Genomic DNA, 14,103 nt, shown 5'->3' with positions numbered 1-14,103 from the left:
AATATGTAGGGGATATTTATCTGTCTAAAACATTCTTCGTTGTTGGTGGTTGAAAAATTTCTCAAAGTGTTTGGAATCCCAGAAATTATTTTAATGATATAAATTAAATTCAGTGGATCAATTACTAAAATATATCTTTATTTTTTCAGGTTCTGTGCATCACAATTTTTAAAAATGGTCGTTATCGTGAAATGTATATCTGGCACAATACAGGTCATGATTACTGGCCATTGTGGGTGAGGGAAATCGGATCACTAATGCAGATTCTTCCATTGTTAGCTGGCCCTCTGGTGGCAGTGATACAGAGTTGCCGCTACCTTTCTGGTGGTCCACCAGATCTCTTTGATGTGAGTACCTTCTTCACAATAATTATGTTTTCCTCACTGGGCCTTGATTAAAACTGCAACACTTGTGAAATTTGTCAGATAATAACCAACAAATATATGGGGTAGCTACGTGACATTTACATCTTTTTATGATTAAAATGACCTCATCACTGGCTATATGTTTGCACAGCAATGGCTTATGACTTGAATAAGCTCAGATCTAAATTTAGATTGAGCAGAAAAGTTACAAAATATAATGCTAGAGGATCTCTGGAATCATCTCATAGCCAAGGCCACACTAACCGACTTCAAAAAGAAGCAGACTAGTTGAAAGATGACTGGCTGATTTATTCTTCTGCCAGATTCACACAGTGTGTAGCAAATATCTATAACTGTTCTGCAGACACAAAATTAGCGGTCACCTGAAAGAAGATAGGTTTGAGCATAATGCCTCATGGGCAATGATTCCATTAGAGAAGGAATGGTCAGTTGTTCATTGTGCACATAAGTCATGTGATTCAGATCCAACAATTTAATAGCTAAAATTATTTCTATCTTACACTATCCCAAGCCTGATCACATTATGCTATGACAGAATTAGAATAAGCTGCAGGTCCAAGGATACCCACTAACGATGTTCGACACTGTGTCTTACAAAAAGGTATGTCTGCTTATCCATTTATGATCATAGATTCACACATTTTGTGTTTTATGGTTTAAGTTAATAACGAGCACTTAAATTTAAAAAAAAAATTATATTTCAGAGAATCCGGTTACTTTACCGCCCACCGGTAGATGCAGAAGAGGGTCATGACAGTACCCATTCTACAAATAATGTTAACACAACTAGCACTACCAACATCATATCTTCACCTGTGCAAGAACCAGCTTTTGAGGATCCACCACCTAAATATACTCCTCCACCATCATATACTACAGCAACTGGAGCAAGGTAAGTTGCCAATTGTTACAGTTGTTTCACTGTATATTGTATTTGATTTATATGATCTTGACATGTTTTTACACTCACGGAATATGATCAACAAGTACTTGCCTGTTTCATAACACACACATAAAATGAACATTGCTTTATTAGTCTCTGCTCCACATGTTACTAAAAAAGCTGTACATTTTTGACAACATTTTGTTTAATATCACACTGAGAGGAACTGTGTGGTGTTTGGTGAAAAAAGATAACTTTTTTATATAAAATTTAGTTGAATGAAAATATCTCTTCTGTATTACTTTCTACTGGATATTTGTTGTTTGTGGACTGGTTTGATGCAGCTCTACGCATTACTCTACCCTGTGCAAGCCTATCCATCTCCAAGTAACTAATGCAATCTACATCCCTCTGAATCTGCTTAGTGTATTCTTCTCTTGGTCTCCCTCTACAATTTCTACCAATCAACTGATCCCTTCTGCTAGTCACGTTGTGCCACAAATTCCTCTGCACCCCAGTTCTATTCAGTACCTCCTCATTAGTTATGTGATCTATCCATCTAATCTTCAACATTCTTCTGTAGCGCCACATCTTCTATTCTCTTCTTGTCTAAATTGTTTATCGTCCATGTTTCAGTTCCATACATGGCTACATTCCTTACAAATACTTTCAGAAAAGACTTCCTGCCACTTAAATCTAAACTTGATGTTGACAAATTTCTCTTCTTCAGAAATACTTCCCTTGGCTTGGTTAGTCTACATTTTATATCCTCTCTACTTTGATCATCATCAGTTATTTTCCTGCCCAAATAGCAAAACTGATCTACTAAATTAAGTGTCTCATTTCCTTATCTAATTCCCTTGGAAACACCTGATTTAATTTGACTACATTCCATTACCCTAGTTTTGCTTTTGTTGATGTTCATTTTATATCCTCCTTCTGAGACACTGTCCATTCCATTCAACTGCTCTTCCAAGTCCTTTGCTGTCTCTGACAAAATTACAGTGTCATTGGCGAACCTCAAGGTTTTTATTTCTTTGCCCTGGATTTTGATTCCTACTCCAATTTTTTCTTTTGTTTCCATTGGGGATAGACTACAGCACTGTCTCACTCCCTTCCGAACCACTGCATCCCTTTCATGCCCTTCGACTCTTATAACTGCCATCTGGTTTTTGTACAAATTGCACATAGCCTTTCACTCCTTGTATTTATAAATACAGAAAGTAATTATTTCTGGGCTGGAACCATATATATAGGATTTAATTATGATAATGGATAGTATATTGCTTTCAACAAAGTTCCTAAAACTACAATGCAAACAGAATTAGTTGAAGAAGAATGAATCCTAAGTGAACAAAATATAGGTACCTTCAGATAGTTATTAGCTAAGGAAACATGGGATGTAGTATACAAGCATGGCAGTACAGGTGAACAGTCCAACAGATTTGTGGAAATATTTACTAACTGTTATGAAGCTGCACTCCCAATGAAAAAATGCAGACTAAGGTCAAATAACAAAAACAAGTCTTGGGCAACAGCTAGAATTATGATCTCCAACAAAAAGAAAGTGAAAACCATATAATACTATAAAGATTCAGCAGATGGGCAATGAATTTCTTGCTTACTACAGAAAATACAAGACAATATTTTTAAAAAAGTAGTTAAAGAAGCAAAAATGAAGTCCAGTGGCTTTCATATATAATCTGCTGGAAATAAGACAAAAGCTATGTGAAAAGTTGTAAAATGATGGACAGATAATGTCATTACCAGAAATGCCATTATCAATCTGTGTAAAGATGAAGAGACAATAAGAATCAAGAATAGTAGCAAATATCTGCAACAACTATTTTTTGAAAGAATACTCCAACATTTGACTATATATTACTGTAATTTTCTTCTGAAAGACATGTGCTAGTATTGTTTATCTGCATTGGGCTGACTTTACCAGATATGACATGTTAATGATTTAAGAACATTTAGCATTGTACTCAATAATGGCATAAAAGCCAAAATCTAGATTGTACAGAAGAAAATAGAAGAAAAAAGAAAAATACATTAATATACAGTGGTGTATTCTTTCAAAAAATAACTATATGACTGTGGTTTGGCACCACTGAAGATCTTCAACAACTATTTTACAAATAAAAGTGGGCAACTAATCAGTAAGATTAATGCAAGTAACCAGAATGTAACAGCACCACCAATTAAATGTTCAAATGTGAGTGAAATCTTATGGGACTTAACTGCTAAGGTCATCAGTCCCTAAGCTTACACACTACATAACCTAAATTATTCTAAGGACAAACAGACACACCCATGCCTGAGGGAGGACTCAAACCTCCGCCAGGACCAGCCGCACAGTCCATGACTGTAGCGCCTTAGACCGCTCGGCTAATCCCGCACGGCCCATCAATTAAGATCAGCAGCTCTGCTGCCTCATTTGTCTATACCCAATGACTGCAAAAGAAATTTAGATCACAAAAACTTTAAAAATGAAACAATCTTCAGGAGTATATGATACACCCGATAAAATAATAAGAAGGTGTTGTAAACTCATCGTAAAACCACTGGCACATTTATGCAATAGTTCACTGGAATCAAGGATTTTCCTTTTTTGTCTAAAAATTGTGAAATTGAAAGCAGTGTCCAAAAAAAAAAGCAAACATAGAAGAAGGTGTCAGTTACAGGCCAGTTGCACTATTGTCCAGCTTCTCAAAAATTTTAGAGAATGTCTTCCACAAAAGACTGACAGGCTTCATGCAAGAACACCAAATTCTATTCACAGCACAACAAGGGCTTAGGAAGAATTGCTCAACCAGCACTGCTATCTATGAGTTCCTGGGTCAAATTTACCAGTAAGTGGATAGTTGTGACTATATTACTGGTGTATGCCTTGCCTTATTGAAGGCATTTGATGTTAAAGATCATGGAGTACAGAGTCATTTTCTGGGGAATAGAATAGAAGTTTATTGTCTCGTAACATACAATTTCAAGCCATTGACTTAATGGACAGGAGACTCATCAGAACACAAAAACTGGTTTACAATTTGCCTTATAATACCAGTAATATAATACATGGCACTGAATAATTACTTAACTAAGCAATTAATAATTTTTCTTCAGAAGTAACAAACTTTTAAAAATCAACAGTCCTAAGTACCTGCTCTCTCCTGATCATATTTTCAGGTTGTCATTTATGAATTTTTCTACAGAATAGTAACATTTCTGCACTAGTTTCTAATATAAGGATTATTTCAGTGTTTTTAAATTTATGCTGAGCAATTCTCTTCCTTTCTTTTTGTTATAAATTTTCATACCCATATAATGTGGAGTTCGAGCTTAAAGTTTTAAATGGTGGGTGGGCAGCATAACATTATTTTGATTTCTGGTATGTATTCATGTTGAAAATGATTTGCTACAAATAAATCAGGGTTACTGTGTACAAAGATAATCAGCTCATATATGTATAGTGAGGAAACACTTAATATACCTAGATTTTTTAAAGAGTGGGTGACATGGTTATCTTCATCCTACATTGTGCATATTTCTAATGATGGTTTTCTGAAGTTTTAGTATTCGACAAACATGGTCTGAGTTACCCCAAAATACAATTCTATACCTTATTACTGACTCTACTTTTTGTATGTCCGTACTAGTACCATTGTACAATACACTCATTGCAAATCCTAGGCTATTTAATTTATTTGCAAGGTACTGTATATGTGATCCCCATGGTACATTTTTATCTAGTTGCATTCCTAGAAATTTCACACAGTTAGCTTCCTGCAAATTGTGGTTTCTGTGATTGACCTGAATATCATTTAATTTTGCTTGTTTTCTTTTAAACTGCATTAACTGAGTCTTTTCAATGTTTGATTTTAACCATTTAAATCAAACTAGGTATCTAATTTTTCTAAAGTATTTAATACAGTTTGTGGAATTTGATCAGTACTGTTACTTTCAATGATTAAACTTGTGTCATATGCAAATAAAACTGAGTGATATTCAATATTAAGTGGATGATCATTTACGTAAAACAGAAACAGAATGGGACCTAAGACAGAACCTTGGGGTACTCCATGTAAAATGGTTTTCCATTTTTAAATATAAGTTCCTTTCTCTGATGATATAAGCACTTTTTGTCTTTGGTTAGTTAGATAGGACTTAAACCATTCTAATACTGTGCTCTTAATTCCATACTTTTCCAGTTTGCAGAGTAGCGAGGAACGATTCACACTATCAAAGGCCTTCGATAGGTCCCAAAAATTCCTGTCGTGCAGTGGGTTGTCTAGAGATGAGCTTATTTCATTAACAAAATTATTTATAGCAGATATTATGATTTTGCCTTTTTGAAATCCATACTGATTTTTTGAGATAATTTTAAATTTTTCTATGAATTTTGATTTTGTATGGTGACTAACTTTTCAAATATTTTTGATAGTGATGGAAGAAGAGAGACTGAATGATATTTTCCCATATGTTCTTTTGTGCCTTTTTTGAATAGTGACTTAACTAGTGCGCACTTCAGTGTGTCTGGAAAATAACCTTCTTGAAGGGACTGATTAATTATTGTAGTTAGTGGCTGCACAATTATTTTAGAGACTGTTTTTAATACTTTTGTTGGAATTCCATCTCATCCTGCTGATGTTTTACTTTTTAGTGAGAGTGCCACATTTTCTATATCTTTTACAATAGTTTTGGTAAACGTACTGAAAAATTCTTCTTCAAGTTGCTCACTATTGAAGAAATTTACCTTGTCTGGGTAATCTTCTACATTGATGTTAGGTTTTTTTTAATTTATAAAAAAATTCATTAAATCATTCAGAAATTTGAGGAGGATTTACCATAGTTTTATCCTCCATCTTTATTTCAGAAATATCATGGCCTCTACCTGCGGCACCTATTTCAACTTTGATCACTGACTATAATGCCTTTGATTTGTTTTCGCTGTCCAATATAAATCGATTATTTGCCAGTTCTTTGGCTGCCTTTACAACTTTTTTAAAAATATTTTTGTAATCTTTTACATAGGTAACAAAATTAGGACTTCTGTTATGTTTTGGTTCCCTATGTAGCTGTCTTTTTCTTGCACTGGACATTTTTATTCCTTCAGTAATCCACTTAACTTTATTTCCTACTTTTTAATGATTTACAATAAGGAGGAAAGTTTCATTAAAAACGTGTAGGAAGTTTGCCAAGAAATAAGCAAAATTTTCAGAGCATGAAATACTAGGATCTATAGCCCACTCTACCTTATGTAATCTATGATAGAATAAGTTCTTTCTTTGCTGAACTGGTGTTTGGTGTAGATTTTTTTCCGAGTAGGGTTCTATTGTTTTTGGTAACTACATTAACAGAGTGCAATGATCAGAAAGTATTAAATCTAAATAAAACTTATTTACCTCATTATAAGTGTAATTGAATATTATCTATACATGAGGCAGACATTTCATTTACTTGAGTAAAATCAGTTAAACTTGCACTGAAACCCAATATTTGAATCATATCAGTGAATTATTTCGAGTTACTAGCTTCACTGGCAAGATCTATGTTGAAATCAGCAGTTATTATGACTCTTCTCGCGGTTTCTTTTTGAAGTTTTGGCAACAGACACTGGAATTTTGACAAAAAATGCTCCGTTATTTCTGTGCCTGGAATTCTATACACAGATAGAATTACAATATTTTGCCTTAACTTTACACAACAGCTTTCAAATATATATTCTTCATTAAGAGAATCGAAATCTAATCTTGCTCTATATTCCATTGATCTTTCCACAAGTATGCACGATCCTGCTCAAGTTAAATTACTCCTACAGAAGCTGCTGGCAACATTAAAATTATCAAGATTATTTAAGATTTTGATACTATCCTTTATAAGCCAGTGTTCATTCAAGTATACAACCTTGATATTTGGTATTTCTAACAAAACAATTTGCAGGACATTAAGTTTTGTTTCTCTGCCATTTGTGTAGTTTGAACTTAACCCGTTTATGTTCAAGTGCATTACGAACATATTGTTATGTTTTTTAATATTCCTAATAGCATCTGTTTTGAAACACTGTTTGTGTATTTTCATTTCAACTTCGTTATCAGCTTTTTACACCACTATCTCTGCATACTCGTTTCCCTTACTAAGCATGATCTTACAAATATCACTATACATATTGCTGAACATTGCCGATCCTAACCTGTTTGGATCTTGTCCTACACATTTACCACTGATAAATTTATATGAAGCCATGAAAACTGCACCAAGTCTGTTGCACTGCTATCTGATGCGATTGTTTAGCCTGTCTATTTATTTATCACTTACCGATCTTCTGTGCATGACACTACTAATAATTAACTTTGAAGCTGGTACACATTTTTTGCCATCCAGATTAGATTTCTTGCTTCATTTACAATCTCTTCTTCACTGCTGTTTTGCAGTGAAGTTGTCCCCACGTGGATGAATACACCTTTGTAGTTTTCATTGTGATGTCCCAGCGGGAATGCATTTTGTTTCATTGTCTGCATGTTCGTGAGGTGATTATTTAATTGATTTATACCCATCTCTGGGCGGACATCAATTTTGGTATTCGGTACTGCAATGTTTTTAATTAGTGAATCACCAATTATTAAGAAGTCATTTTCGGTGCTTTGTTTGCTTCCCAAAACAGTTAAGTTGTTCATAATCTAAAAAAGAATCATAAGACTCATAGAAGGCACCACACACAGATTTTGCACCACTCTACATTAAACTACAAATCTTCCCATTTATATGCCTGGACATACAGTGTGAACACTAATAAAACCGATAAACTCCAGGGATGGATTCCTGACAGGAAACTGAGGAAAAAAAGATCTGATGAACATGTATCTGGAAATGGACAGTGTGTTTATGCAACACCAACAAATTGTCTTGGAACACAGTACACAGCTGCAGCGCATCAACATCACAACAGATGTTCAAAGTGGCCTCCATGAGATTGCAAGTGGTAGGGGAAGTAGCAGTGGCCATGCAGGATACACATAATCACTCTTTCGTTTACACATGTTGATGGGTCACTTGCCTGAAGCTTGTATTAGAGTTCATCTCAATATCCTGTAGAACCCAGTTCTCCAACTCTGGTATATGCACAGTCTGCCACCTCCCAGCATGTTCTTCTATCTGAAAGGACACATTGTCATACAAACACCCAAAAAGGGCTTGAAATGTTGTGTGATGTGGTTGGTGTCTATGAGGGTACTTGGTTTGGTATAGTCGTGCTGCCTCTCAACCATTTCCATGGGCTTGGCCATACACAAACACCATCTCAGCTTGTTCCCAACATGAATAATGGACCATTCTGGTGCTTACAGTACATTGCATCAATCACACAGCCTGCAATGCACAAGGAACCCACAACACGTGGTCAGAAGAACTGTCATTCGTCAGTGTCATCTATTGTTGACAACGATGCATTTCCAGACACATGTTCATAAGACCCTTTTCCCTCCATCTTCCATCAGGTACCCATCCCTGTAGTTTGTCGGTTTTATTAATGTTCACTCTGTATATGAAACTGTAGTATTCATAAAGCAGTATGCCACGAAAAATTCTACACCCTTCCTCAAAAATATAAGTGTACACCCACAATACAAGGCAAAAAATGGATTGCCATATGCACCGAACAGAAACTAAGCTCTGCCAAAATGGCTTTCTACATGTCAGAGAAAAGATATTTAGATTCTGGAATTGTGTCTACCGTATAGTCAGTAAACAAGATCGCAGGACTCAGGGTTGCAGTGAAGGTATATCTAAATTGACCGCTGTTTCTACAGTCTGAAAGAGTTCTTTGATAAACAATAATGTACCAGTATTATCCACTGAAACCATAGTAGCATTATAACCACTGAACCAATAGTAATAATGTACCAATAATCTGTTTTGTAACCATAAGTAATTAATGATATTTTATAGTGATGTCCAACATTTTCCTGTACATTCTATGTACATTCAAGATGTCATGGACAAATAAATATCAAATAGCAACAGACAAGAACAATAAGAGAACTTGAATGGATTTGTGCCGCATTGAAGCTCACAAAGCATCAAAATAATGACAGTTAGTTGGTACAGAAACAGTGTACTAAATTTTGTGACAGTGTAAAGAACATTATTTTCATTAAGTTCTAGAGCCTTGAATTGAGGATGAGAGACATGAAGTAGAATTCCACTTACTAAAAATGTTGACATTTATGTATGCTAGACTGTCGTGATTTCAGTTTTGCATAGCTATGCATGTTTGTCAAGCCCAATGTTTAGTTAGTTACTCTTCCATTCAATAAACATATTCATGAATGTAAGAAAGCCACTAAATGTTTGCATGGTTCATAAACAATGGATAATTTTGACATAAGCGAAATCAGTTTTCTGAAAGCAAGGGTTGAAATATTTAGTTTTCCAATGGCACCATTGATGGACAGTAAACATCTTCATTATTTATTTTTTGTTTGTCCATTGTGCACAATACTGTAGGATATGTCAAATACATTACAGATATATTTATGTATATGCACACTCCTTGATTCCAAAGTTCTCAACAATTCTGGTCTTCTTTGTCATATTTCTGTGGATTTAGATTAATGTGGCTTTTATAAGTTTTTGCTATCATTGTAAATGTTAAGTTTGTTAAAAAAAATAAAGGTAGACTGTGAGTGATTCAAGTACACTGGAGAAATTTTTGTGGGTAGATCTAAGTGTTTTGTTTGTCAGTGGTGGGATCAAAGTGTGTGTAAATTAGCATGATGAGTCAGATTCTCACTGTTAGAGAAAAATATTAAGCTACATAAGAACTTCACAGTCACTGTGGACCTAAGGCAATAAAAGTAACTAAAACTTACAATTACTAGTAATGACTAGGGCCACCACTGACTTGTTGTTGTAAAAACCTATTCCTCTGTTTACAGTGAATAGATAAATGTGTCTGGTCATAATGACTAATAGTCCAAGTGAATAAGTGAGGTATGTCAGTGCCTCTTTCCTCTTCATTTCCACTACATCTTATACATGAAATTGTACATCAATGTGGTTTCTGTGTTGTCAGCCTACACTTTCATGAATGACACACTTACTATCAATTATTATAACGCAATTAATCTTTTAAGTTATTGCCACTCATACTTTTTGTGTTAAATATTAAATATTGTGTTATACAGATCTTAATTATTTGCTCAACAGAATTGCAAAGCTGTTAAGGCAAAGCTTCCGACGTAGTGTGCGCAGAATCACACAAGCTCTGACTGACAGCAGCAACACCTCTGAGTTCCCTGCCGGACCAAGGTCATTAGCAGCTGCAGTAACTGCATCATCCAGTAACAGTCAAGCCCCACCACCAGATTATGCTGCTGTTCTTGTGGAGATGAACTGCCCTGTTAATAGTGAGGCAAACATGAACCCCTCACAGTCCACCATGACAGCTGCCGAAGTTGTTAGTGTCCTCAGAAGCAGTGTTCGAAGGCCAGTGCCGCGATCCCAGCAAGATAATGTTGAACCTGCAAAGGTGGAACGGCATTCAACTTCTCTGATATGATACCAAAGATGTGGTCTCAGTAACATTATCTGTGTCTCTTCAGACTTTTGTGTGTGTGTGTGTGTGTGTGTGTGTGTGTGTGTGTGTGTGTGTGTGTGTGTGTGTGTTTTCTTTTTTTAGCCAAATTTAGATTAACTAAAATTACTGTCATCTCTTGTACCTTCATTGTATTGATAACTGATTTATAATTCAGATATCAGTGTGTACTGATATATGTGGAACATATAGCAAATGTCAGTGTTTACTGAAAGTTCAGTCTTGGAGGACATTCACAGACTGTGTGTGTGTGTGTGTGTGTGTGCGTGTGTGTGTGTGTGTGTGTGTGTGTGTGTGTCCCATTCACTGATATTTTATTATGGATTTTATCCATGTATTGTACTTTTGGAAAAATTATGCGATGATGCGAAAATGATTTGTAATAAAACATAAATTCTTACTGGACAATGGTTATCTGTCATCTGTCATTTCTATCCTTCATCAAGTCTTCTTCAGTGAGCAGGAACAATCAAGAAAGAAACTCTAGTTAATATCAGTCATAAGGTAACAAGATGGACATTATATCAGTTACATAGAACATGGTGATACTCTGATAACTTCTGTACTAGAACTCAGTGTCTCATCATTTGACACATTTGTATTAATCATGCACAGAAAAACATTTTAGCTCAGCACATACAGTTACAAATTATCACATAAAGATGTTACATGAAGATGTGGTCAGTAAAACTGAGCAGTAGTTATGAAATACACTCCTGGAAATGGAAAAAAGAACACATTGACACCGGTGTGTCAGACCCACCATACTTGCTCCGGACATTGCGAGAGGGCTGTACAAGCAATGAACACACGCACGGCACAGCGGACACACCAGGAACCGCGGTGTTGGCTGTCGAATGGCGCTAGCCGCGCAGCATTTGTGCACCGCCGCCGTCAGTGTCAGCCAATTTGCCATGGCATACGGAGCTCCATCGCAGTCTTTAACACTGGTAGCATGCCGCGACAGCGTGGACGTGAACCGTATGTGCAGTTGACGGACTTTGAGCGAGGGCGTATAGTGGGCATGCGGGAGGCCGGGTGGACGTACCGCCGAATTGCTCAACACGTGGGGCGTGAGGTCTCCACAGTACATCGATGTTGTCGCCAGTGGTCGGCGGAAGGTGCACGTGCCCGTCGACCTGGGACCGGACCGCAGCGATGCACGGATGCACGCCAAGACCGTAGGATCCTACGCAGTGCCGTAGGGGACCGCACCGCCACTTCCCAGCAAATTAGGGACACTGTTGCTCCTGGGGTATCGGCGAGGACCATTCGCAACCGTCTCCATGAAGCTGGGCTACGGTCCCGCACACCGTTAGGCCGTCTTCCGCTCACGCCCCAACATCGTGCAGCCCGCCTCCAGTGGTGTCGCGACAGGCGTGAATGGAGGGACGAATGGAGACGTGTCGTCTTCAGCGATGAGAGTCGCTTCTGCCTTGGTGCCAATGATGGTCGTATGCGTGTTTGGCGCCGTGCAGGTGAGCGCCACAATCAGGACTGCATACGACCGAGGCACACAGGGCCAACACCCGGCATCATGGTGTGGAGAGCGATCTCCTACACTGGCTGTACACCACAGGTGATCGTCGAGGGGACACTGAATAGTGCACGGTACATCCAAACCGTCATCGAACCCATCGTTCTACCATTCCTAGACCGGCAAGGGAACTTGCTGTTCCAACAGGACAATGCACGTCCGCATGAATCCCGTGCCACCCAACGTGCTCTAGAAGGTGTAAGTCAACTACCCTGGCCAGCAAGATCTCCGGATCTGTCTCCCATTGAGCATGTTTGGGACTGGATGAAGCGTCGTCTCACGCGGTCTGCACGTCCAGCACGAACGCTGGTCCAACTGAGGCGCCAGGTGGAAATGGCATGGCAAGCCGTTCCACAGGACTACATCCAGCATCTCTACGATCGTCTCCAGGGGAGAATAGCAGCCTGCATTGCTGCGAAAGGTGGATATACACTGTACTAGTGCCGACATTGTGCATGCTCTGTTGCCTGTGTCTATGTGCCTGTGGTTCTGTCAGTGTGATCATGTGATGTATCTGACCCCAGGAATGTGTCAATAAAGTTTCCCCTTCCTGGGACAATGAATTCACGGTGTTCTTATTTCAATTTCCAGGAGTGTAGTTTAAAAATACTATAAGGTTCCAGAATGAAATTTTCACTCTGAAGCAGTGTGTGTGCCGAAGTCTGGAAGGTAGGAGATGAGGTACTGGTGGAAGTAAAGCTGTGAGGATGGGTCATGAGTCGTGCTTGGGTAGCCCAGTTGATAGAGTACTTGCCCAGGAAAGGCAAAGGCTTCGAATTTGAGTTTTGGTCCAACACACAATTTTAATGTGCCAGGAAGTTTCATGCTGTAAGGTTACTCAAAAAGATTCACAAATTTTTTTGTGATTTTTTTTTTTTTTTAATGTTCTGTGTTGTGACATGTTTCAGGGTTATCCTGTCATCTGATGACTTGAGAAATAAACAAAATTTATTTTGCATATGGTAGATGTTCAAGAGTCTTATAATGATCATTACAATAAAACAACAGTAAAGAGTAATAAAATGTGTATCTCCGATACATATCGTAGTGCACATATGTACGACATGACTTTGACCAGTCATGAAGTGTCAATTGAAGCTTAAGCTTCATCAATTAAAAACTTAATGTCAACAAGAAACCTAACCAGCATAAGGGTAGAACTGTAGTGTCAAGCTAAACTGTTTGCATTGCTAACATAACTTGCACGAAAGAACTGGAACAAAACAGTTTGCTCAATTTTCTTTACCTACATATAATGAGTAGATTTGAGTCTCTGACATTATTCTAGTAGATTCATGCCATCTGTGATCACAGAAAAGAGCATTTCACAGGATCACTAAGTTTCAGTTGATGAGGACGACAAGAATGAAGAAATTGACATCATTATTCAGATAGACCAGGCAAATAGCTACAAGGAAAGTGATATTAGAAAGATGGGTGAAAAAGAGTTTAGGAAAACAGAAAGCAAAAAGCCTATTACAGATGTTGATATGAAATACATATATCTGCCATGTTATGGCTCATTATATGAAAAACTTACAAATGCTTTTAGAAATCTTCACATACAGTTAGATTTCTGGACAAACAGAAAGTTAGGGCAACTGCTGCACTACAGTTTAGAGATGGGCAGAAGCAGGAAGTGAGGCATTATGTCGCAAGTGGGTCAGGTTGATGACACTGTCTGCCAAGTAAGGAATAAGCTCTC

General features: G+C 37.4%; 1 protein-coding gene across 1 annotated transcript in view; it reads left to right on the top strand.

Annotated features, from left to right (window-relative positions):
• The window catches only part of LOC124722248 (sodium-dependent transporter bedraggled), a 733,406-nt gene extending 722,140 nt beyond the window's left edge, over positions 1–11,266 (top strand). The window contains exons 19-21 of the mRNA XM_047247438.1: positions 150–347; positions 1,091–1,278; positions 10,474–11,266. Coding sequence (XP_047103394.1) covers positions 150–347; positions 1,091–1,278; positions 10,474–10,825 — 738 coding nt within the window. The 3' untranslated portion in view covers positions 10,826–11,266. The remainder of the gene's footprint in view (positions 1–149; positions 348–1,090; positions 1,279–10,473) is intronic.
• Positions 11,267–14,103: the final 2,837 nt, after the last annotated feature.

Source organism: Schistocerca piceifrons, chromosome X, assembly GCF_021461385.2.
Source record: "Schistocerca piceifrons isolate TAMUIC-IGC-003096 chromosome X, iqSchPice1.1, whole genome shotgun sequence".
Lineage (NCBI taxonomy): Eukaryota > Metazoa > Arthropoda > Insecta > Orthoptera > Acrididae > Schistocerca > Schistocerca piceifrons.
This window is presented reverse-complemented; position numbering and strand designations above follow the sequence as displayed.